The 23,615-nt window shown below is 39.8% G+C and overlaps 1 protein-coding gene across 3 annotated transcripts in view; it reads right to left on the bottom strand.

Moving 5' to 3' along the window:
- The window catches only part of astn2 (astrotactin 2), a 208,541-nt gene that overhangs the window by 84,264 nt on the left and 100,662 nt on the right, over positions 1-23,615 (bottom strand). Inside the window, exons 6-12 of one of the 3 annotated variants that reach the window (XM_078793956.1) lie at positions 22,534-22,680; positions 20,690-20,857; positions 14,445-14,529; positions 13,669-13,742; positions 13,485-13,575; positions 12,659-12,784; positions 2,042-2,192 (exon numbers count right to left, since the gene is read on the bottom strand). In XM_078793956.1, the coding sequence (XP_078650082.1) occupies positions 2,042-2,192; positions 12,659-12,784; positions 13,485-13,575; positions 13,669-13,742; positions 14,445-14,529; positions 20,690-20,857; positions 22,534-22,680 (842 nt within the window). Of the gene's footprint in view, positions 1-2,041; positions 2,193-12,658; positions 12,797-13,484; positions 13,576-13,667; positions 13,743-14,444; positions 14,530-20,689; positions 20,858-22,533; positions 22,681-23,615 lie in introns of all 3 variants that reach the window. The other 2 variants (XM_058048853.2, XM_058048863.2) reach the window with 2 other exon arrangements.

Genomic DNA, 23,615 nt, shown 5'->3' with positions numbered 1-23,615 from the left:
ATTCCCTAAAACCCGTCGGGTCAAATTGATGGATTTAGAATCCGCAGCTACAAAACTGTGGCAGAACTTCTCCCTATGGAGACAGACTGATGGGAGACAGACCATAATATTACACCATCTGAACGCCTCCTTTCAGAGGACACATGGTATAGCAGTGGTGGTACTGCAGGTGGGCCATGAGAGGTCATTAAAAATATGATTCATTATTGCAAATATTATTAAAAAAATACTTTTATTGTAAAATATTTATTGCACAATTTAAAAAGAAAATATTTATAGGCCCAAGTAATAACCTATTGAGTGTTATTGACCTGTCACAATATTTTAGGAACCTTATACAGTTTATGATTGGAACGTAGCTCTCTGGTCATCATGCCAGTCTTGGATGCAGTTATGAAATATATGATCATTAATTCTGTCTTGTGTGGAAACCACAGATTAAAAGTTTGGGCTTCCTTTATCCCCCGCTTTCATTTCAATCCTGAATTTTATTATTATTATATTATAATAATCATTACAATATAATAATAATAAATTATTAATATATTGTAATACTTATTATAATATAATAATAAAAAATATTATTATTATGCAATTATTATTGTTGTTGCTAATGTCACTAATAATAATAATAATAATTTATTATTATTATTATTATTATTATTATTTTATTATTTTATAATAATAATAATAATAATAATAATAATAATAATAATAATAATAATAATAATAATAATAATAATAATATAATAATAATATTATTGTTATTATATATTAATGAAAAATATATTAATATAATATATTATTATAATATAATAATGTATTATTTATTATTATTATTACTATTATTATTATTATTATTATTATTATTATTATTATTATTAATAATAATAATAATAATAATAATAATAATATTATTAATAATATTATTACATATTATTAAGTGCTCCGAGAACGCAGCATTTTGTCTACATACTGTTTATAGGACAAAGGTGGGCCGCTGACATTTTTTAGATTTTCAAGTGGGCCCTGAGTTGGTAAAGTTTGGGAACCCCTGGTATACAGTATCCCACAACCAACTTTAGTGTAGTCAGTGTACAGCTTGCATAACCGGGGAGATTTAATATCCACTGGAAATTACAACTGTACACTAAACAGTAAATATGTACTCCTATACACTTAACACAGGTCTACTTTTGATCACTAAAATGGCGGCAAAGAGCATTTTCACTGCAAAGCTGAGGTGAGCAGCCAAATAATAATGAAATAAAACCACTTGCTGGATCCTCTGAAATGTCATGAAAACTTCTGTGCTAGTCTCTGACTAGAATTAAATTCCCCTCAAATGGATTCCAAAATGTCTCGAGAGCTGCAGACAGCCTTGAAGGCCTGTGATAATGGATTTTACACCATCCGTGTGGCATATCACAGTTGTGTTAGCACCTCCTCTGACAGGGGGGCTCAAATAACACCCACCTAAATTAGGCTGGAAAATGAGGAAAAAAAGACCATAGTTGTCAGTTTCTTTTTTTTAGATATATACTGTATATATATATATATATATATATATATATATATATATATATATATATATATATATATATATATATATATATATATATATATATATATATATATATATATATATATATATATATATGATGCTGTTTGGCAGTATTTTAACTTTCCAAAGGCTTTGTACTCGAGACTTGAACCTGACAGCTGTAAGGTTGTTCTTCCTCTCCTAATAAGGGCAGACGTTTGCCAGCCGGTTCACCTCGAAGCTTCTAAGGTAGTCGATAGTCCCTCCTCCATCAACATTTGCAGGAACTTCTATTCCCGGCAGCCTACGTCTAATTTAAAGCATCCTTTCACTGGGGCCTTGATGGTAACGGTACTTATAAATAGTCTTTGGTAGCCAATGAGTTAATAGCAATCTTGTTCTCTTTCTTGAACCCAAATCTGATCCGAGAACTGTCAGGCGTTGAGGTAAACAGGATCACATCTGCAGACCAACCAATAAAACAAGATACTAGCTTACCACGCAGCCGGATGAGTCCAACTGGCGGTCCGAGACACACTTGAAATTTTTCTTGCAGTTGCCGTTGTCTTTGGAGCAGTCACGGACGGGCCCGAAAGATGCCAGAAGGTCCTCGACTGTCTCGAAGTACGTGGACATCATGGCTTCGTCTCTGGGTTTAAATAGATAAAAGCAAAAGAAAACAAATGAAGATGCCTTTGCATACGTCCTGAAAAGTAGAAATGACAAATGGAAAGGAATGCCTAAGCAGATAAACATAATCCTCGCTGCCTGGAAAGCACTTTCTCATAACCTTGCAACTTCTCGTGCAATTAAGATGGAAGTCGTGCGTTCTTGTTTTATGAAAGAGAATGAGAGAGAAAGCACCAAGTCGGAAAGAAATGTACAGAAGCCTCTTGAGATGTATTCTTTCTGTCAGACTGTGGAATACATTTCTATTCAAATGACAAGGTAGGTTTCCCCTAAAGCGGGTTTGTTGATTTCATAGCAGGAAGCTCATTAAACGAAACTACAACCTGCATCGTGCTTGAACAAAAGCCTGGGAGAAGTACGGAATTCATGATAATGCTAATGATTTGATGTATTTCAAACATGTTTACCAAATCATATTGAAGTATATCACGTAGTATTTACATGTACATTTACACAGTCCAACACGTCTGAAAAGCACAGCCTATTTCATCCTACCTCTCCGTCTGGTAGGCGTTACCGATGTGATTTTTAATGTGCAGCCATTTCATTCAAATTAAGTGGAATTGAACACTTTCAAAAACTAATTAAAAAGCATGGTTGCCGACTGTAACAATGTTTGCTATTTGCCTCAAGTCTACTTGCTAGCGACACGATTCCATTCACTAAACCTGCTACTAGCAGGCGTCATTTCTAGTTACCATCCTACGCTCCGAGCCAAAGTGGACCCCCGGGTGGGATTTAATGGAACAGCCCAACTTACTGGCTGTGATTAACAGACGCTTACACAAGAAACACTGTTGTCTTTTCATATACTTACAAATAAATCAAAAATAAATACTGAATTAATACTAAATCTTAAATTAATCTTCGCAAACCATCCATGTACTGAGGTCAGGTCTGGAAAGAATTAACCGCAATAAACGAGAGACGTATCGATTAATAAAACCCATCTCACAAATTAAACGTGCTTGATTGATTCAATGACTAGTAGGGAAATGTATGGTCAACAAGTCCTTTTTCAATGGCCGCCTAGGAGGCCCTAGGAGTTCCTAGGAGTCCCTGAGAGTTCCTAGGAGTCCCTAGGAGGGCCTAAAAGTCCCTAGGAGTATCTAGGAGGCCCTAAGAGTCCCTTGGAGTTCCTAGGAGTCCCTAGGAGTCCCTAAGAGTCCCTAAGAGTCCCTGAAAGTCCCTAGGAGTCCATGAGAGTTCCTGAGAGTCCCTAGGAGTTCCTAGGAGGGCCTAGGAGGGCCTAGGAGGACGTAGGAGTCCCTAGGAATCCCTAGCAGTCCCTAGGAGGGCCTAGGAGTCCCTGAGAGTCCCTAGGAGGGCCTGGGAGTCCCTCGGAGTCCCTAGGAGTTCCTCGGAGTCCTTAGGAGGGCCTAGGATGGCCTAGGAGTCCCTGAGAGGAGTCCCTCGGAGGGCCTAGGAGTCCCTAGGAGGGCCAAGCAGTCCCTAGGAGTCCCTAGGAGTTCCTAGGAGTCCCTGAGAGTCTCCTAGGAGGGCCTTGGAGTTCCTAGGAGTCCATAGTAGGGCCTAGGAGTCCCGAGGAGTCCCTAGGAGTTCCTAGGAGTCCCTGGGAGTCCCTAGGAGGGCCTAGGAGTCCCTAGGAGGGCCTAGGAGGGCCTAGGAGTCCCTAGGAGGGCCTAGGAGTCCCTAGGAGTTCTTGCCATGAGCCAAAATGCTAACCCCCTAGACCCACAATGGGGTGAAAAAAACACGAGAAGAATCATCGATCACGTCCAAAGAGTGTTTTTGTCAGCCAGACTGCTCCGCTTTGCTTCACCGCAGTATGCCCGGTCATGCTCCAAAACACCCCCCCCCCCCCCTCCCCTGCGCACGGCTGCTGTCAGAATAAACAGGGCGGGGTGAGCGACCTCTGTGTTTTTATTTGCAAAAAAACAAAGCAAAAACAGTAATAGCACAACAGAGACCACGCAGCGTCTTGAGAGTGACTGGACTCTATAAACAGCAGCATCATAAATGATGGCGGGACGGATGTACTGGCGGGGGGGGGACTCATGGTCTGCTGTCGTATTCTTTTACTGCGGTTAATTTGTTCAGAGGAAGTAAATATATCAGGAAAATAATAATACAAATAGTTGGAAGCTAAGTTCTCACCTCACCTTCTAATTTGGATGATGCCCAAATTGCGCCCCTGATAGATAGCTACACCCCCGTTATGTTGAGGAGTACAAGCGCCAGAAGGACGGCTAAAATAGTCTTGGGGATTCGAAGTGGATCAGAATCACCATTTGCAACTATGTCTGAAATATGGCCTTTTTAACTATTATTATGAGCTGAAATATGAATAACAGTGCATGATTATATATATTTATGTGCTTTAACAGCCTCAAATGCAATAGAATTTAAAGCAAGCTTTCAGACATCACACGTTGGGAAATCTATTTGCATTTACTACGTTCTTCAATGGCAGCGCAGCATTGGATCCGCACTCTCACCATGTTATTATGAATTATGAGCAACCAGGGGTCACAAGTTAAGTTGAATTCACATATATTGAGTGTCTCTCCAGGCAGGGGCGGACTGGCCTTTGGTCGCACTGGGAGTTTTCTTTGTCTGCCAATCAATAACGGAACGGCTGACGGAATATTAATTGCTCAGCCTTGTCTTGGTAACTACGGTAACTATCTCCCGGGACGGGCTGCCAACATGCCGCTGCGGACGCAACACAACGGGCACTCGTGTTCTGTGTGTCGGGTCCATGATCCACAGGGCGGTCGGGGTGGCATCCTGTGCAAGGGGGCCATACGCGCAAACGATGCACATAGCTGCAGGCAGCGTCAAGGGTTCGATTGCAACCCTGGAAGCAAAAGGAGTCTTGCAATACGGTCGAGGTTGGTCTGGTCTGAAAGACTAATTCCAGGGCCAAATAGTTTCTAGGGTTTTCAAGCAAAGTTAAGTGCAAAGTATGTCTTCCTGTTGGTAATATACCGTATTTCACACTTTTTTTCATAGGTTGGCTGTTCCTGCGACTTATACTCCAGAGCGACTTATAAATGAAAAAACTGTTTATGTTACATAAACACTGGACACCTTTTCTGTTCATGTTTATTTTTTTGTGTAGCTGAATAAGCATTGTGTTAGCATATCTTACACCTATTCAGCCTGTTTTCTATTCTTTTATTGTTAGAACTTGCCTTCCAATATGATGTAATGTCTGTTTTGGTCAAGTAGTTATGTAAATAATTTTAATTTATGTAAATAAATTACCCACAAAAAATGCGACTTACTATGTATGTTTTTTTTTCTACCTAATTATGCATTTTTGGCCTTGTGCGACTTATACTCTGGAGCGACTTATAGTCCAGAAAATACAGTAAGTATGAATGTCACTATAGGGGTGTTATTTCATGTCTGGTGGGCTCTAATAATGTTTAAAAAAAAGTATTTAGAAGATTCGAAATTACAAAAATATTCAATTTTTAAGAAAAAAATATATTTTGCGGAAATTCGCTTATTACGGTCAGGAGTGGCACCAATTAATCACGATAAATTTATTATTTTTGCACAAGTTGTAAAAAAAATCATCATAAAAAAAATCATCTGGACTATCTCCAAAATGTAATGAGATTAAAAACAGTATTTAGAAAGTTCGAAATTACAAAAATATTAATTTTTTTCAGAAAAAAATTATATTTTGCGGAATTCACTTATCACAGTCAGGGGTGGCACCAAATAATAATGATGAATGTATTATTTTTGTATAACTTATCCCAAAAAAAAATCTGGACTATCTCCAAAATGTAATGAGATTAAAAACAGTATTTAGAAGGTTCAAAATTACAAAAATATTAAATTTTTTATGAAAAAAATCTATTTTGCGGAAATTCACGGTCAGGAGTGTCACCAATTAATCACGATAAATGTATTCTTTTTTTATAACTTATAAAAAAATCATCAAAATAAAAAAAAACATCATCTGGACTATCTCCAAAATGTAATGATATCTTCCTTATTGCATTATCCACTCATCCAGAAAGTTTGTGAAATTCTCCTGGCCGTGTCTGATGAACAGGCAGCAACATCCTTGGCGAGTACGCCTCCACTAAAGCAAAGCTCTTAGACCTGCTTTGCTCGTCTTTTTACAGCTCCTGCCAAGCTCCTTGGAGACGGACTTGATGTACAGTACAGTATACACTCCATACACTTTGCCATTTGAAGACAGCCATGCAGTGTACATGACCCACACACTAATGACACCCTGGGGCCACATATTGTACACCTCACCTTTCAGCCAAAGCAGTGGAGGAGTTAAAGCTACGTACCTGGACGTACGCACAGCATGTAGGCCCGAAACAGAATAACTACGGTACTCAAAACTGAATAGGACGGGCAAAGAAAAGAATCTACGTCAGTGGTTATCATGGCAACCAAGAGTACATATTAGATGTACTTTTCAGTACCTCTAAAAAAAGACCAAGGGGATCCTTGAACCACTTTAAGTCCAGTGGAAGCAACTCCGGCGACTCCGGCGACAGATGCAGGTTTGCGTCCCTCTCCCAAGGTTTGTTTGGCCGCAGTTGTTGAAAGCAGCCCTTGGAAAAGCGGTACAAATGTTCTGTCCATTTTTCTAACTCTATTAGGTTTCTCTCACTGCCGTTATGCAACTGTGCAGAAAACAGGAAGTCCATAGTGCAAGGTTGCATATTGAGACAAGCTCTCTCATCATGTCCTTAATTGTCTACCGTATGCACTTTTTATTTATCTCTGTTTATTTTTAAACAATGACCTAAAAAAAAAAACATCTTGCTCGTTTCTATGTTGGATCTTATATCCGCCAGCAAAAAAAACAAATATCATGCATTCTTCTGCGATTTGACCTCGTCCTTTGTGTTTGATGGCACGGCATTTGCAATTAGAAAGGCAATATGGGACATCCTTCCTTTCTGCCAGGATCTCCGAGCATTGACAAATGACTCCTTAATATAGAGGAAAAACAAAGCAAGGAGAAGGTGAGGCAGGCCAAAAAAAAACCAAGAGAAAAAACCTTGGCTTGCCTCAGCTGTGAAGTGCATACCAACTGGCTTTCTGCATAGAGAGACACAAATTGGGGAAGGGAAGCGAGACTTTTACTGGGGAGTCCAAATGGGAGAAGAAATGCTGTAAAATATGTACTTCCAGCCAGGATTTGGGGACATTCCGGTGTAAAACAATGTGTCTCATTAACCAGGACATAGTCAAATATGTCTTGGCATGTGGCTGCTGGCCCCGTCCCGATGCTGCGTTTAACAATTCAGTCTAAACATTTACGGGGTCAGACAGTGGAACATTTACATTTTTGGCCATGGGTGGGAGCTCGGAGATCATGAGTAACATCTAAATACGTGTCGGAAACATGCACAGTTTGGAACGGCTAATGGCTAACACGTTTGTTTTTCATACGGAATCCTGAAACAGGGTGCAGAGCCTTAAGAGATCAACAGTCATCCAGGAGATCGATAGCATCAATTGTATTTATGCCAATTGGTTGGATGAGAAATCACAATTTAAAAGGGATAAGTCTGGCTGCACGGCGGTTGAGTGGTTAGCGTGCAGACCTCCGGTTTCCTCTCACATCCAAAAACATGCTCGGTTAATTGGCGACTCCAAATTGTCCATAGGTATGAATGTGAGTGTGAATGGTTGTTTGTCTATATGTGCCCTGCGATTGGCTAGCAACCTCACCCGAAGACAGCTGGGATAGGCTCCAGAAACCTCCGCACCTTTGTGAGGAAAAGCGGTAGAAAATGAATGAATGAATGAAAGGGATAAGTCAGGAGAGGGAAACTCTGTATATTCATCCTTCATTTATCACGGTTAACTGGCTGCAGACCCAACCGTGATAAGTGAATTTTGCAAAGTCGGACTCTAAAGACTTTCTAGATTAAGACAGTTTTTACCATCAGAGCCCCGTGGACATGAAATGACCCCCTTTACACTCATTGGCACTCCTATTATTACTTCTTTACACCACACAGCGCAACTTTACGAGATCACTAAATGGACACAAGAGACCGCTGCCGCTTTAAGCATAGCATCCCACTGAGCTAACGAGTTAGCCTCCAATTTGTATTTGAATTCTAAACTTTAAAATGAATTTCAAACGGACTCAGAAAGAAAGAGAAAGAAGCAAAAAACGCACCACTTCCACATGGAACGGGAGGCAAACATGTCATGCTATCATGCTAAACAGGCTATGGCTGACTCCAGGCAGTGTTAATGTAATGTCTCATCAATGTAATAATGTTAATATCAATGTACTGACCTGTAGTTTCCACAATACTACACACGACTTGTTTTTCTATATTTTTTAACCAGTAGGCCATAATTAACCACAACACAGGCATCATTTATTAAAATATTATTTTTTCGTTTTAACTGAGGGACCAATGTTGGAAACAAGAAACGGCAAGGGACGACTGTATGCTTCTAATTTCTAAAAGTAAACCCACCGATGGATATCAGTGACTTACATTCCTGCTGAGGAGTCATCGTAGTACATCCTGGACCTTTGCTCCCAAAATAGACAAAGACTTATTCCAGGTAGAATTTCCAAATTGTGTGCAAAGTGAGATCAATTCTTTTGGAACTCGGCCGACCCCCGAAGCATATTCATTGCATCCAAACAGTGACTAATGTACTTGCTATAAATCTCCCTGGCGTGTGCACATGATGAACGAGCGAGGGACACTGCCCAAAGTTAGAGCAGTGCGGCGGCATGATTACAGAGTGCGTTATTGGTGCGCCCCTGCACTTGATTAATGCTCCTCGCAAATATGCTGACTCCTGTTGAATATTGTTGCAAAAAAAAAAAAAAAAAAAAACTGTTCTCACGAAGGGGTAAGGATAGTAGGTGGAAAACAGCAGTGATAAAATAAAGATATGCACATCTTTTGAGATCCCGCAAGGTGGATTTATGAATTTGTTTGTGGTGTCACTCGCTCTGAGTAACGGCACATTTTGACGTTTCGCTTGATCACGCCGAGGGACGTCATTCATCACATGGGGTGGCACGGCTTTGGCTTTGCTGGGACTTAAGATGACATTTTTTTCTACTAATGAAAAACATTACAGCTGTCAGTCATGTTGGAGTTAGCTCAAGGTGAACATTCAAAACTCTAAAACGTGTAAAATATCCGACTTTAAAAATCCTGGTTTAAAGACAATGTCAGCTACAATTGGAAACAAAACATATTCATATTGTGGCCAAATTCTTATTCCATTGTTCTGTTGTGCCATTGTTCATTTGTTGAGACGAATAAATGTTGTTAAATAAAATATATTATTTATAATTTATTATAAATTAATTAATTTTTATAATTTATTATACACATACATATATACACATATATACATATGTATATACACATATATATACATATATATATATACACACACACACACACATATATATATACACTAACATATATATATATACATACATATATATACACACACACACATATATACACACAAATATATATATATATATATATATATATATATATATATATATACATATATATACATAACGTATACATATATACATAAACATACAACAATATATATAAAATATATATACAACAATATATATAAAATATACAATATATATAATATACAATAAATAAAAAAATATATATACAACTTTTTGTTTTAAGGTGAAAGATGTTTAAGTTTGATACTTGCATAGATTGTATACCAATAATATTATGGAAATATGTACTAATTCATCCTGAGAATTTTCAGTGGCTTTTGCTTCTTCCTCCTGTGTTTTTCAGAATATAGAAAGAACACTTTTGCAGTATGTGTTAGTTGTTACTAACTCAAGGTGGATTTGCTTTGTTGCACCGTGAGCAAGTATGTTGTTGTTTGATGACTACTCCACCACATTATTTAACCCAATGAGACCTACGAGTCCACAAGTTTGCCCATCGCCGCAAAAGGCATCCCAATAAATATAATTGTAGTATTGTTGACACTTTCCCAACATTATCAATACCGTAATTCCTCCAATGAATGCCTCTATTCAACTCATCACAGACTTCCTTGTGGCTGTAGACAACCTCTTGGCGTGGGTTGTATTCATGTGTGCATTTATTTACAGCAGTAGCTGCATTGGTCAACATTCAGCGGCTTTATTACCATGTGATTCTTTTCCCCTTATTTATCTGGTCATATAATCAATGATTCCACTTCTACCTTAACATCGACTGACGTGATCCAGCTTTAAAACATCCAAATTCATTTTGTAAAAGGGCTTAAATGAAACGTTGCGCTTTGAGAAGCAGCGGCTCCGGCATAATTCCCCGCAACATTTATCACAGGCCTAAATGACATCAATGCTGCATTAAAACTCACCACCAGCTACCAGCCACCAGCTACCAACTCCAAACGCTCCCCATGAGGACAAAAAGGTGCTTTGGATAATGAGACGTCACTGCATTATTCATGACAATCTGACAGATGTCCCCATGTTACACAGACTCATCAAGAACAACACGCCACGTTACCTGAAGTGGGCTTTTAATCAGTCATTAAAAGCCTAGTCATTTATCTTCAAACTTTTTTACATATTCTTTTAAGTGATTAATCCTTTGGGGAGGTATTTTTAACACTAATCATACAGTAGACTGAGACTTAGGATAAAACGCCACCTATTTATATTTATCATAAGGAGGCCATAATAGTCGTGTGTCCTTATTGCAAGGCAAGTCTAAAAAACAAACTAAGGAAGAAACTTACATTACTGTGATTTTTTTATTCTTAAATACACGTTTTCATGACATTATTCTTAAAATATAATTTGCAATACCATAATGATCCAAATATAACACAACCCCGAATTTAAGACAACCCTTATTTTAACTGCTTGACCACTGATCGCCACTATCTTGTGTTTTCTAACTTGAAACCAACCTTCAAGACACTTTTTCTACTTAGTCTCTCCTCCGGGGGAGGGGTCCATGTTTAAAGGAAGAACTTTGGCACCGCCTGTTTGGTTTGCACGGATAAAATAAGTGTAGTCCACAACTATAAGACGACACAATTGTTAGGATTGCTCTTATATTTGGGTCAATATGGTACGTCTACAACTCATCCTGCTTTTTAAGAAACTGTATCATACATGTCATTTATGTTTGGTTCCAATTCATTTGAATATTAGGAGTACAAACGAAATCATTAGAAAAGCCAGAGAAAAAATGGTCACACTAAAAGGATGGTTTGATGATAATAGATTGCCTTTGAGCCTAAGTAAAACTAAAATCATGCTGTTTGGTAACAGCAGAAAGGGCACACACCAGCAAATACAAATAGACGATGTAGACATTGAAAGGGTGAAGGAAAATACATTTCTGTGGATCTCAATAGATGAAAATATGAGCTGGAAACCTCATATTACAAATATACAACATAAGGTGGCCAGAAATATTTCAATATTGAACAAAGCAAAATTTGTTCTCAATCAGAAATCACTCCACACTCTTTATTGCTCTCTGCAAAAAAGGTCAGTAAGGATAATTCATAATGCCGCCTACAGAGAACATACTAACTCCTTATTTCTAAAATCACAAATACTTAAACTTGCTGATATAGTTCATCTTTAAACAGCTAAAATAATGTATAAGGCTAAAAATAACCAATTACCTAAAAATGTCATCCAATACTTCTCTACAAGAGAGGAGAAATATGATCTCAGGGAAGAACTACATTTGAAACACTTATATGCTAGGACTACGTTAAAAAGCCATAGCATTTCAGTATGTGGAATCAAACTATGGAATGGATTGAGTAAGACCCTCAAACAATGCACAACGATGAGCCAATTCAAGAAACAATACAAGCAGTTGATGTTTGCTAAATACAAGGATGAAGAGTCTTGAACCAGTCATGATGTGCTATATATATCACTATATTGACACTTACTATGGTACACATTATGTCATTGGATGCTCATATCACCTCGTACTTTGGTACGTGACAAAAAAAAACCCTATATTGGGAAAGCAGGAAGTGAACAAATGTAACAGTTACTGATTGTAAAAGTACCAGATGGAGGGGTAGGATTTAATAAGCTTTGCTTCTTATATACCCAAACTCACCAGGTGGTCAGACTTTTACAGGTAAATGTCAGCACTTTTCCTAGAGAAGGATAGGGTGCATGTACCTTGTATAGAGATAAATGCTAAAACATAGATGTTGTTGTTCTTAATAACAAAATTAATATATAGGACTATTTAAAAACACTTCAACCAAATTGAATTATATATATGTATATTTTTGAAAGCAAGAAAACCCCAAAAAGGTAATGGTGCAATCACTACCTTCATCCCAATGTAAGATCCTTGTAATTCGTGTCCGTGCTTATGAGGATTATGTAACAAAAACAATCCACAGCAGAAACAGACCAGCTATTTTCCGACTGACCTGACCTCCCCCGGATCTTCAATCACCAGCACGTCAGTCTTGCAGCTGGCGATGGGGTTGATGGACAGCTCCACCGGCGGCACCACAAAGCTCTTGCTGACGGGCAGCCACAAGCCTTGACCCAGACTGTAGAGTGATCTGCGTTAGCACAATCACGAGACGTACATTTTCAAGCAAACTACTTTGGACAGACATGACCATGCAAACAACAAACAAACATCCCGAAGAATAGAGAACGGCGTTCCACCCGTACGAGGCTGGACGGTAGCTTACTTTTTTTTTTTTTTTTTGCATTGGGCACCTTTCTATTTTTTATTTTTAAGTATATGCTTTCATGTTCTCTTTCTCTTTATGTTATGTTGACATTTATGCTAGCAAAAATGTCATATTGTTTGCCAAACTTAAACGACTCTCTGATTGCTGAATTAGCCCGAACTGACTTTCCAATATTTTTACAATTTTAATTTTATTGTATATTAAATCTCATTAAATATTAAATCACACATGTCCTACACATTTTATTCGCCGGGAGCGAAAAAAAATAAATAACTGGCAGGTTGTGTAATTAGTGCAAAAATATTAATTATAATGTGATTTTTCTAGGTGATTTTACTTATTCCAATAAAAGTTGACTATGCAAAAATGCTGGAATCGGACTTTGTCCTGTACTTCCAATATGATCCCATCACAAAAGGGAAGTCTACCAAGAATGGCAGTAAAAGCATTTGAAGGAGTCTAGGACCAGCCCTGAGGCTATCTCTCCACACCAGAGGACCCATGGGGTGGGGGCTGAGGAGCGGGGGGGCTCGAACTAAAACCATACAACCAAGCACGAGTTGCATTATCCCGTCCATCCATCTGTGTCTCTGCTTCACTGCAGGCATCCGTATGCTCCATCAGCCTCACAAACACATGCCAACAAAAAAAAAAAACAACACGACTGGGACGAAGGTCAACAGAGGTCATGCTTGCACATTTGAGATGCTCCAGAAGTAAAGAAAGAACTTACCTGAAGATTCTCTCGGGGGCTTGCTCTCCGGTTACCAGGTCATAACCTTTCTCCAGGTTAGCATACGGCCAAGGTCTGAGCAGAAGAAGTGAGTGACATCACCATATTGTTGCCCAATGCATTCATACAGGATCTAATCTAAAGATGTATTGCAGCCCAATAAAAAGATGCATCCCTTGCCGTGTTTGCATGGAGCTCAGATTACCGTCTGTCAGCGCCTTTCCCTAAAACGGTGAACGGGAACTGGATCCGTGGCTGGATGGGATCCAGCAGACGACAGGTGGAGGTGATTTAGTATTTTAGCTACATGGGTTTGATTGGCTTTTTTCCTCCCACATTCCAAAAACATGCTAGGTTATTTGGTGACTCCAAATTGTCCATAGGTATGAATGTGAGTGTGAATGGTTGTTTGTCTATATGTGTCCTGTGATTGGCTGGCCACCAGTCCAGGGTGTACCACGCCTGTCGCACAAAGACAGCTGGGATAGGCTCCGTCGTGCAGGCAGACAAAAGCAGTCCAGTGTAGCAAGCAGCTGGAGATCATCTAGCAGTCTGGGGATGTGTCCTGTACTTTTGTTGTCGAAGCAGCGCCGGCATTCCGGCGGGATTTCATGTGCTTCGTACGTCCCGATGTTGGCGCCCTCTAGGCAGCTGAAGGAATTGACCGCAGACGGTCCCTTGAATAATGTACGTATGTATGCTCATACAGCTAAAGAACAACTTGTGGGTGCTTATGTAAGGTCAGCAGTGCGGTCCCACGTGCAAGGCCGAACCTACCCTTCATTCTGACCCCAGTCGCTGCGAACACATAGGTGTTTATGGGCGGGATCCGGCGAATAGCCTTCATGACAGCTGCATTCTCCTGAGATGGAGAGAGGAAAAAAGACGTTTATTGTCAGAAGATGAATAAATTACCATTTAGAACAGTACCATTTAATCCTCAAGTGTTTTTTTTTCCACAATAGAAATACAGACAGTATGCAGTGTGCTTCATGTAATTGTCAGTTTCTAAGCAGCACTTTATCCTAGCACCAAAAGCATATGAACCTGCATTGCTGTATAAAAAAAAAGACAACAATGAAAGTATGATGGCGTTCCAGAGGATGCCATTTGTGAAGTCTTAGGTCAGATCACAAAAACCCTCAACTGATCTCCAAATAAACGGTGATGACCGCTCCCGCTTGGCCCGCTTTTGGGGAAGCATAACAGCGGAAAAAAATCCAATGTGTAATGGCCATGCAGGCAACACCATTCACATTTTATCACCTGCTGTTTAATAATTTACTGGCTGACTTTATAGGCCCTCCGCTGCTACCTCCAGGGGGGGGGGGCACGGCAGCTATATGATGTGGCCAAAGAGCGGCAACAAATATTCTGATTGCCCTTTGTGCGGTAAAAGGTGCCTAGTTGAAAAGCAACATAAGAAGCAATAATGCCACGGCAGGATCGTAGTTGCACCCAAGACTACGTTCCAGCTGATGAAGAATGACTGCAGTTTGGGAAGCATGAATCACATTGCTGTTATCTGGGCTTCAGGCTTATAGTTACTCACTGGGGGGAAAAAATAAAAATACATATTAAAGCTTATATTGCCTTTAAAAGGTTCAAATAAAATAAGCTGCCCTGCATCCTACTATTTCGACTCAATGGTTTTGAACTTATTCGCTACCAAAGACGTTTGTATACATTTTTTGCAACCCGACCGCCCACTCCCAAAGACGTATTAATATGTCGTTATTCATTCAAAATGTCTTGCAAAATGTGAAAATTGTAAAAACCCTTGCACCCCTCGATCCTGGGTATATGTTCTACCTGGGGAAATGTTGCTAACCCACTGTCCATGCATTTTTAAGTAAAATAAATAAAATAGGTTGCACGGTGGTGGAGTGGTTAGCACGCAAACCTCACAGCTAGGAGACCTGGCTTCAATTCCACCCTCTGCCACCTCTGTGTGGAGTTTGGAGTGCATGCGTGGGTTTTCTCCCGGGTACTCTGGTTAATTGGCAACTCCAAATTGTCCATAGGTATGAATGTGAGTGTGAATGGTTGTTTGTCTATATGTGCCCTGTGATTGGCTGGCCACCAGTCCAGGGTGTACCCCGCCTCTCGCCCCAAGACAGCTGGGATAGGCTCCAGCACCCCCCGCGACCCTCGTGAGGATAAGCGGTAAAAAATGAATAAATGAATGAAATAAAATAGGCTGCACGGTGATCAAGTGGTTAGCGCGCAAACCTCACAGCTAGGAGACCAGGGTTCAATTCCACCCTCTGCCATCTCTGTGTGGAGTTTGCATGTTCTCCCTGTGCAGGCATGGGTTTTCTCCGGGTACTCTGGTTTCCCATAACCATTCCATTCCAAAAACATGCTAGGTTAATTGGCGAGTGGGAGTGGTTGTTTGTCTATATGTGTCCTGTGATTGGCTGACTATCAGTCCAGGGTGTACCCTGCCTTTTGCCCGTAGACAGCTGGGATAGGTTCCAGCACCCCCGCAACCCTTGTGAGGATAATCGGTAGAAAATGAATGAATGAATGAATGAATATAATAACTTGCCATGGGGCCAAAGAAAGTTGCAAAGGCCAGCAGTTTTATAAGGAAGTTCAGAAACTGTATTGAATCCAATCCCGCGAGGAAGTCCGCGTCAACAATAAGTTCCATCTCTTGTGTTATGTGTGCAAAACTAATTATTCTCAATAAAACATATTTCTCGTTAATTTTTTGGGGTGTCTGGAACTATTAACATTATTTCCTATTTCAAAAATTGCCTTGGCTTTTGTGCATACCAGTTTCCGTCTGAACTTTTGGAAGGCATTCATGACAAAAGCAGAGGTACAACTGTATCTTGCCAACATTCAGCATCTTAATCTACCTCTCCATGCGCTTTAAAATGCTGCTTATCTTGTTGCTCTTGGTGTGAAACTGTGCTTTTAATGCTGGCTGAGCAGTTTGTTCTTCACGGATATTACAACATTGGTTGGTTTGTTGCTATGTTGTAAAGTGTAATTTTTCATGCGAGCAAAGAGAGCTACACTTTCCTTTCCACTTGCTCCTGCACTCCAAGTCATGAAGAAAGTTAAAACATAAAGTTGTTACATTTAAAGAGTTTCTCTCTAATTATCGCCGGCTACCAATTAATGTCCATCCTCTCTGCAGTTTAGCAAAATAAACACGGCAACTATAATTTAGCAGTGCCATTTACTGTACTCTCAAAGCCAGCATTTAAACTCTCACTTGTCACTCCATCTTTGCTCTTTGTAACTTTGCTTCATGATATGCCGTCATTATGTAATAGAGTGCCCATGCTAAAAATCAGCGCGCCTATATCATTACTTGAAACATACATTATAATTATATCATCACCCCAGAGTAGGCGCCGGCAATTAAACGCAGAACTCAGTGCGCGGTCCATTGATGATGTCGCCTTAATAACGTAATGACTGGAGTTATCATTTTATTACGATGAGGTTCCCCATTATTAGCCAATTCATCCTATCCAGCCGCTAAATGCCCTACTAAGGAGAAATGTATTACAGCATCCATCATCATAAGTATCCTCGTGAAGACCCGCCGATCTCCTTGCTTCTTTTGTGTTCCTAATTACAAATCATGTCTTCACCTACTTTTCATTTGGTGTCATTTGTCGTTTCCATGGAAATGACTAGTGGAAGACGTTGGGTGAGGAGGTGTTTCACGTAAACAAAGGATTAATTGGGGCTGAATAGGTTAATTAAGGTAGGTAATAACTCACTAAAATATGGTTAGGTTGACCCCACCCTCCAACCCCCCCAACATGCTTAACTCGTTCAATCCCATACATTTGTGATGAATTTGACTGATTTTTCATGGCGTACAGAATACTGTGTTCTATGGCTATATAGACATGGTATGTGGTATATATACTACAGTGTTTAACCCCTAGTACAGCATAGACAACTTGGTAATTATGACTTATTCACTGATATACTAGAGCCCTGTAGACATGAAATAACACCCCTATAGTCACCTTTACACTTGTATTACCCAATATACGAGATGCCATCTGAGAAAATAAGCCAAATAAGACTTGTGTGTGTTCCAGTAAATTTCTTATGGACGTGCGGACAAAAAATAACGTTGCAGATTCAAAGTTGAGTTAGTCAATGAAATAACGTCTGGTGTGTGTTACTATAGTGCCACCTTGTGGCCATTGTAGACTATGCGTCGTGAATATATTATACTGTATTAAACTGGGGGCTGCACGACGGTTGAGTGGTTAGCGCACAGACTTCACAGCTAGGAGACCAGAGTTCAATTCCACCCTCGGCCATCTCTGTGTGGAGTTTGCATGTTCTCCCCCCTGTGCATGCGTGGGTGTTCTAGGTTAACTGGCGACTCCAAATTGTCCATAGGTATGAATGTGAGTGTGAATGGTTGTTTGTTTATATGTGCCTTGTGATTGTAACCCACCTGTCGTGCGAAGACAGCTGGGATAGGCTCCAGCACCCCCACGACCCTTGTGAGGATAAGCGGTAGAAAATGAATGAATTAATGTATTAAACTGTATTTGTATTTTTATTCATTTAGAATATTCTTATGATTGAAAATGCATAAATAATATGTAACATTAGCTTAAATGTGCATATCTTGCGTGAAGAGAAAGTAGGCTCGAGGGATCTAGCTCAAATGTCAATGTATTTAGAAGTCGGGATGGGCATGGATGGAGATACAAGAGTGCAGTACTGGGCTGCAACCAGCAGAGGCACTGTCGATTTACTTTTGTACTGAGAGCCTCCACCATTGTTGGTGGTGGATGTGTAGGATGTTACATTACTTACACAGAGAGGACAATGATGGAAATAGAAAGCACTTTCTGAAGAGCACCTTTAATTTGTGCTAGCGGACAGATTAGTTTGCCCCCGAGGAAGAGATACAACACACTTGAGGGCAATCTCTCATCAAATAATCTCGCTGCTGAAAAGGACAGATGAAAGGGGAAATAAATTGGGAGAGACAAGGAGAAAGGGCGAGGCATTACTACAAGGAGAATCTTCCAAATTTAGCTAGAGAGTAAACGGCTGCAAATTGAATTAGGACGATCACCGGTCTCCCCGACGTATAAACACACGGCGGACATCCTGAACGCAGCACAATCCACAAACTCCATCTTCGGCATTGTGACGCATTTGAGTATCTGTTGCTGTAATCCATTATGCATCAGCCTCCACCGCGCCCTTGACCACGGCGACATTCATTCACATACATTACAGATGTAATCCATTCTAATGAGCTTATAGGCTTGATGTAGTGGCCGTGAAATACCAGTGGGAGCGACGCCACTCGTGCGACAACGTGACACTCTGCACTCCGAGCTTTGCTTAAGAGTTGTTTTAATGTCAGCACAATTATGCTCAAAACTCTTTGATTTGAAAAAGCATGCGATGGGGGACCTTTTTTTTTTCTTGAAACACTCGAGTTAAAAAAAACTTGCTTCCGCCTATTGTGAGGAATGATTTATTTATGACCTGCATATGAATTCATAAACTGTTAAGAATTGTGTTGATAAGGTATGCTAGCATATTTGCAAATGTTATAACCTGAGGTTATGTTACATTCTATTGATAATTGTTTTAGGTTTTCAATAACATTTTAATTTTAGAACCCTTAGTAGCCCAATATGAAAATATGAGCTGGAAACCTCATATTACAAATATACAACATAAGGTGGCCAGAAATATTTCAATATTAAACAAAGCAAAATTTGTTCTCGATCAGAAATCACTCCAAACTCTTTATTGCTCTCTGGTTCTACCATATCTTACTTATTGTGTGGAAATATGGGCTAATAACTATAAAAGCAATCTTCACTCACTAAATGTACTGCAAAAAAGGTCAGTAAGGATAATTCATAATGCCGCCTACAGAGAACATAAAAACTCCTTATTTCTAAAATCACAAATACTTCAACTTGATGATATAGTTCATCTTCAAACAGATAAAATAATGCATAAGGCTAAAAATAACCAATTACTTAAAAATGTCATCCAATACAAGAGAGGAGAAATATGATCTCAGGGAAGAACTACATTTGAAACACTTGCTATGACTAGGTTAAAAAGCCATAGCATTTCAGTATGTGGAATCAAACTATGGAATGGATTGAGTAAGACCCTCAAACAATGCACAACGATGAGCCAATTCAAGAAACAATACAAGCAGTTGATGTTTGCTAAATACAAGGATGTCAAGGAGTCTTGAACCAGTCATGATGTGCTATACATATCACTATATTGACACTTACTATGGTACCCATTATGTCATTGGATGGTCATATCACCTCGTGAAAAAAGACCAAAAAAAACAAAAAAAAAAAAACTTAAACTATATTAGGAAAGCAGGAAGTGAACAAATGTAACAGTTACTGATTGTAAAAGTACCAGATGGAGGGGTAGGATTTAATAAGCTTTGCTTCTTCCTACTCCTTTTGGACATGTGGAACTGTGAACTGATTATGTGATGCATTTAATTGTAATCTGATGCATGTTCAAATGAAATAAAACCATTACCATTACATTACCAATATGTTAAATATATGCTTTTCCCGACCATTTGGTTCATTTACAATATGATAGTTTAATAATTAGCAGAAAAAAAATGCCTCGGAGTAAGTGTTTTCTGCTGTTTATAATAACATTCACTATGTCTTGACACCATCCATCCATCCATCCATCCATCCGTCTTCTTTCACGTATCCAAGGTCGATCACAGGGCGGGCTACTTAGGGCGCTCCCCAAATGTGATGACCATAAGTCAGGGTAGGAAAGCAGCTGGACCGGTAAAATGAGAGCTTTGCTATTCCAGTCAGACCTGGGTTTTCGACAGACCATATTCATATGATTGTGTTCTAAACTCCATTTTCCCTGTCCTGTATGATCAAACAACCACCAAAACGTATTTATTTGTTATTCATATTGATCATTACATTGCTTTGACTGTATCCAACAATGTTTTTGCATCCGGAGTACAGAGTACATCCTGAAGTACTAACCTGTGTCCTGGTCACAGACCTGCTCGCAGGGGTCTGTGGTCCTCTGTCCGCAGTAGTCTCGGACCCACTGTTTGGACGAATTGGTCTGGTAGTACAGGATGAGCTTGGCTGGGTTCAACCAGTTGGAAACATCCAGGAGGCCGCCCATGGCCACCACAAAACTACTTCCTGTGAAGAAAAGAAGTCGTAAAATGTCATTGGAAAGATGCCGTTTCATTTCCTTTAGTCACCGTAAACTGAAACTCCCCTTCGTCCAGACTGTATTTAAAGGAGAAGGCTATAATGCATATATTTACGAGACTTCCTTAATAAGTGCAGTAGTGGGACCATTCTTTCTCATTGCTCCCGGGCCAATCATTAAACTCTGATCACTGAACAAGATTATCCTTAATTGATGCCAACGACTTTTACATTCAGCGGGAGCGCTGAGGGGTGGATTGTGCTTTAGCATAAAGATTATTTTACAGCGAGGTGGTTGGTGGAAGGTGGGCTATCAGAGGCATTCAAAGGACTGCGGGTCAATTTAAAACCGATTCCCGTCCCACAGTGGGACACAAAAGGTGGCGATCACATTACCGTTGTCTTTTGTCAGTCATGGAAGGATGAATAAAGATGGAGGCACTTAAACAAGTCGCTTGAATCTAAATGGAAAACGAGAAAAGTTTCCACCGGCTTGTGCTCTTCTCTGGCCCAACGTGTTTCGCCGACACATTGGGAGGCTTGTCGTGTAGCCTTCACATCTGCTTGTAGCAATTATTGTGAAAAGCGGTTCTCGATCTGTTGTATGTAAACAACACCATGAATGGGGTATACTACAACGGCAACTACATCAATAAATGGCCATGTTGCAATGTTAGAATGCCACTCAGCATGACAAGATTGAAGGTCAACAAAAGTGAGGCGTTTGTGTAGCAGGCTACTTCCTGGTTCATGGAGAATGACATAAAAGGACAAATCAAATGCAGAGGGGGGTGCATCCAATGCAACGTTACAGCTTCCAACACTTTCCAATTGCTTAAATTCCACTGACGTGTTCACGGTGGTGTTTAGTATTGACCAGAATATAAAACGACTTCAAATATAGGATGACTACTATTTTCTGTCATTGGACAATAGAACATAAGCATACATTTAAAATCACAAAAAAATACAAATGTATCATTCTACACACAACTTACCAGAGAAAACTGAAAACTATTTAACTGAAAAACTTTATTTAACTTTTCCTTTTTGTAACTTCAATGCCAAGTTATTTTCCCTCTGTCTCTTTCTTGCCATTCCCGATCCTGCTGATGTCTTCGCATCCCATTAGTCACTCCTGCTGAGGTTTTCCAGTTTATGGCGCTGCACATCCTTATCGCTTGTCTCCTCGCTACCATACATCGCTCATTATTTCAGCACTTTAACGCATGTCCCGGCCTAGAGCTTGCATGTCTTGGGTGTACATTATTTATGTCCAGGCCATCTTTCCGACGTCAATATGGTTTAGGACTGAAAACTGGCATTCCGGTCTGTTTTTTTTTGTTAGCTTGTCTTCTCTTTCTCTGTCCGGTCATACGCTTGTCCGTTGAGTTCTGTAAGCCGTGTACAAAAACAAACAAAAAATGCTGTGCTTCAGGTGCATCGGAAAATTTTGCAGGAAAACGAAATCATAGAATAGTTTGAGGATAGAGATAGCCTGACACTGAACTTCAACGCTGCATTTGTCCCGCGCTCCAAAGCCGAGGCAGGACTGATGTGCGTAGTCGGCATGCTAACTGTCCGCATGCTAACACCTACCATGATAGCAGTGTAAATTAATATCACGAACCGTCATGGACATCCTGTGTTCGTGTCGTACTCACCATCTGCGACAAAGTGCTCGGGCACATGAAGCGTGACCTTGACAGTGAGTGGGCAGGAATCCTGCGTGGCGTAGACAATGGCGACGACACAGGTGCTGATGGTAATCAATGTCAGGGTGACCTTATTTAGAGGACTGTGGGGGTGGCCTGCAGGTAAACAAAGCGAAGCAACATTGAATAGTCCCGCCATTGCTAATTATGTGCCGATCAGGGTTTCTGACACAATGGATGAAGATCCTTGAATGGAAGTGGCAGCCTTGAGCTAATATTTCACTACTCATCATTTGCCAAATGTTATTGAAAATGACCTATAACAGACGTTCTAAACTGGTTCGGCTGCCGGACCCGCCATCACCCTTCACTGACAAGCAGTAACCCAAACTGATTGATTTCTCAATGTAAACTTCTCACATGTCATTTCATAAATAACACTGCATGAGAAGAGAGGGGCAGCGAAACAATCATGATAGATGACATTTTGATGTGAGACTACAAATATGAAATGTGTACTTTAAAGGGGAACTGCAAACAGCTTTCTGAGCTATAAATGTAGCAAGAATGTTGGATGCTGGTGTTAAACCAAAGGTTCAGATCATCTGGTTACAATACAGAGAGATTCAGGTATAACTGTGTTCATGTTGGATGGGTGATTAACTGTTATTTACCTTGTGGTGTTCATTGTGTCATTGCTGGTATTCGCTGTGTATCTGGTGTTGCATACCATTGAAGTATTTGTATTACTACGGCTGGTATTAGAAATCCCTTCACATGTATAAATATTAATAAATGCTGAGGTATCACTAGGAAGAAAGAAAAAAAAGCTGCTTTTGGTTTCCATTGAATCACCCTATAGATATTGGGGTGGGATTAATAAGTTTTACTTCCTCCCACACCATTTATTTCAATGTGTTATATATTATTTCTTCTTACTCAAGACTGTAAGACTCAAAAGACTACAAAAATACTCAACATTACGCAAAAATGTTTTTCTTCATGTAAAAAACAAAACAAAAAAAAACACAATTGGGTCAAATCCAGCCTCCTAGACAAAGCTCCCTAAAGGTTTCCAGATGATATCGCTT

Source organism: Doryrhamphus excisus, linkage group LG10 (genome assembly GCF_037039965.1).
Source record: "Doryrhamphus excisus strain RoL-2023G ecotype Guam linkage group LG10, RoL_Dexc_Guam_v1.1, whole genome shotgun sequence".
In the NCBI taxonomy this organism is placed as follows: Eukaryota; Metazoa; Chordata; class Actinopteri; order Syngnathiformes; family Syngnathidae; genus Doryrhamphus; species Doryrhamphus excisus.
The sequence above is the reverse complement of the archived record's forward strand: the minus strand, read 5'-3'. Positions and strand labels throughout refer to the sequence as shown.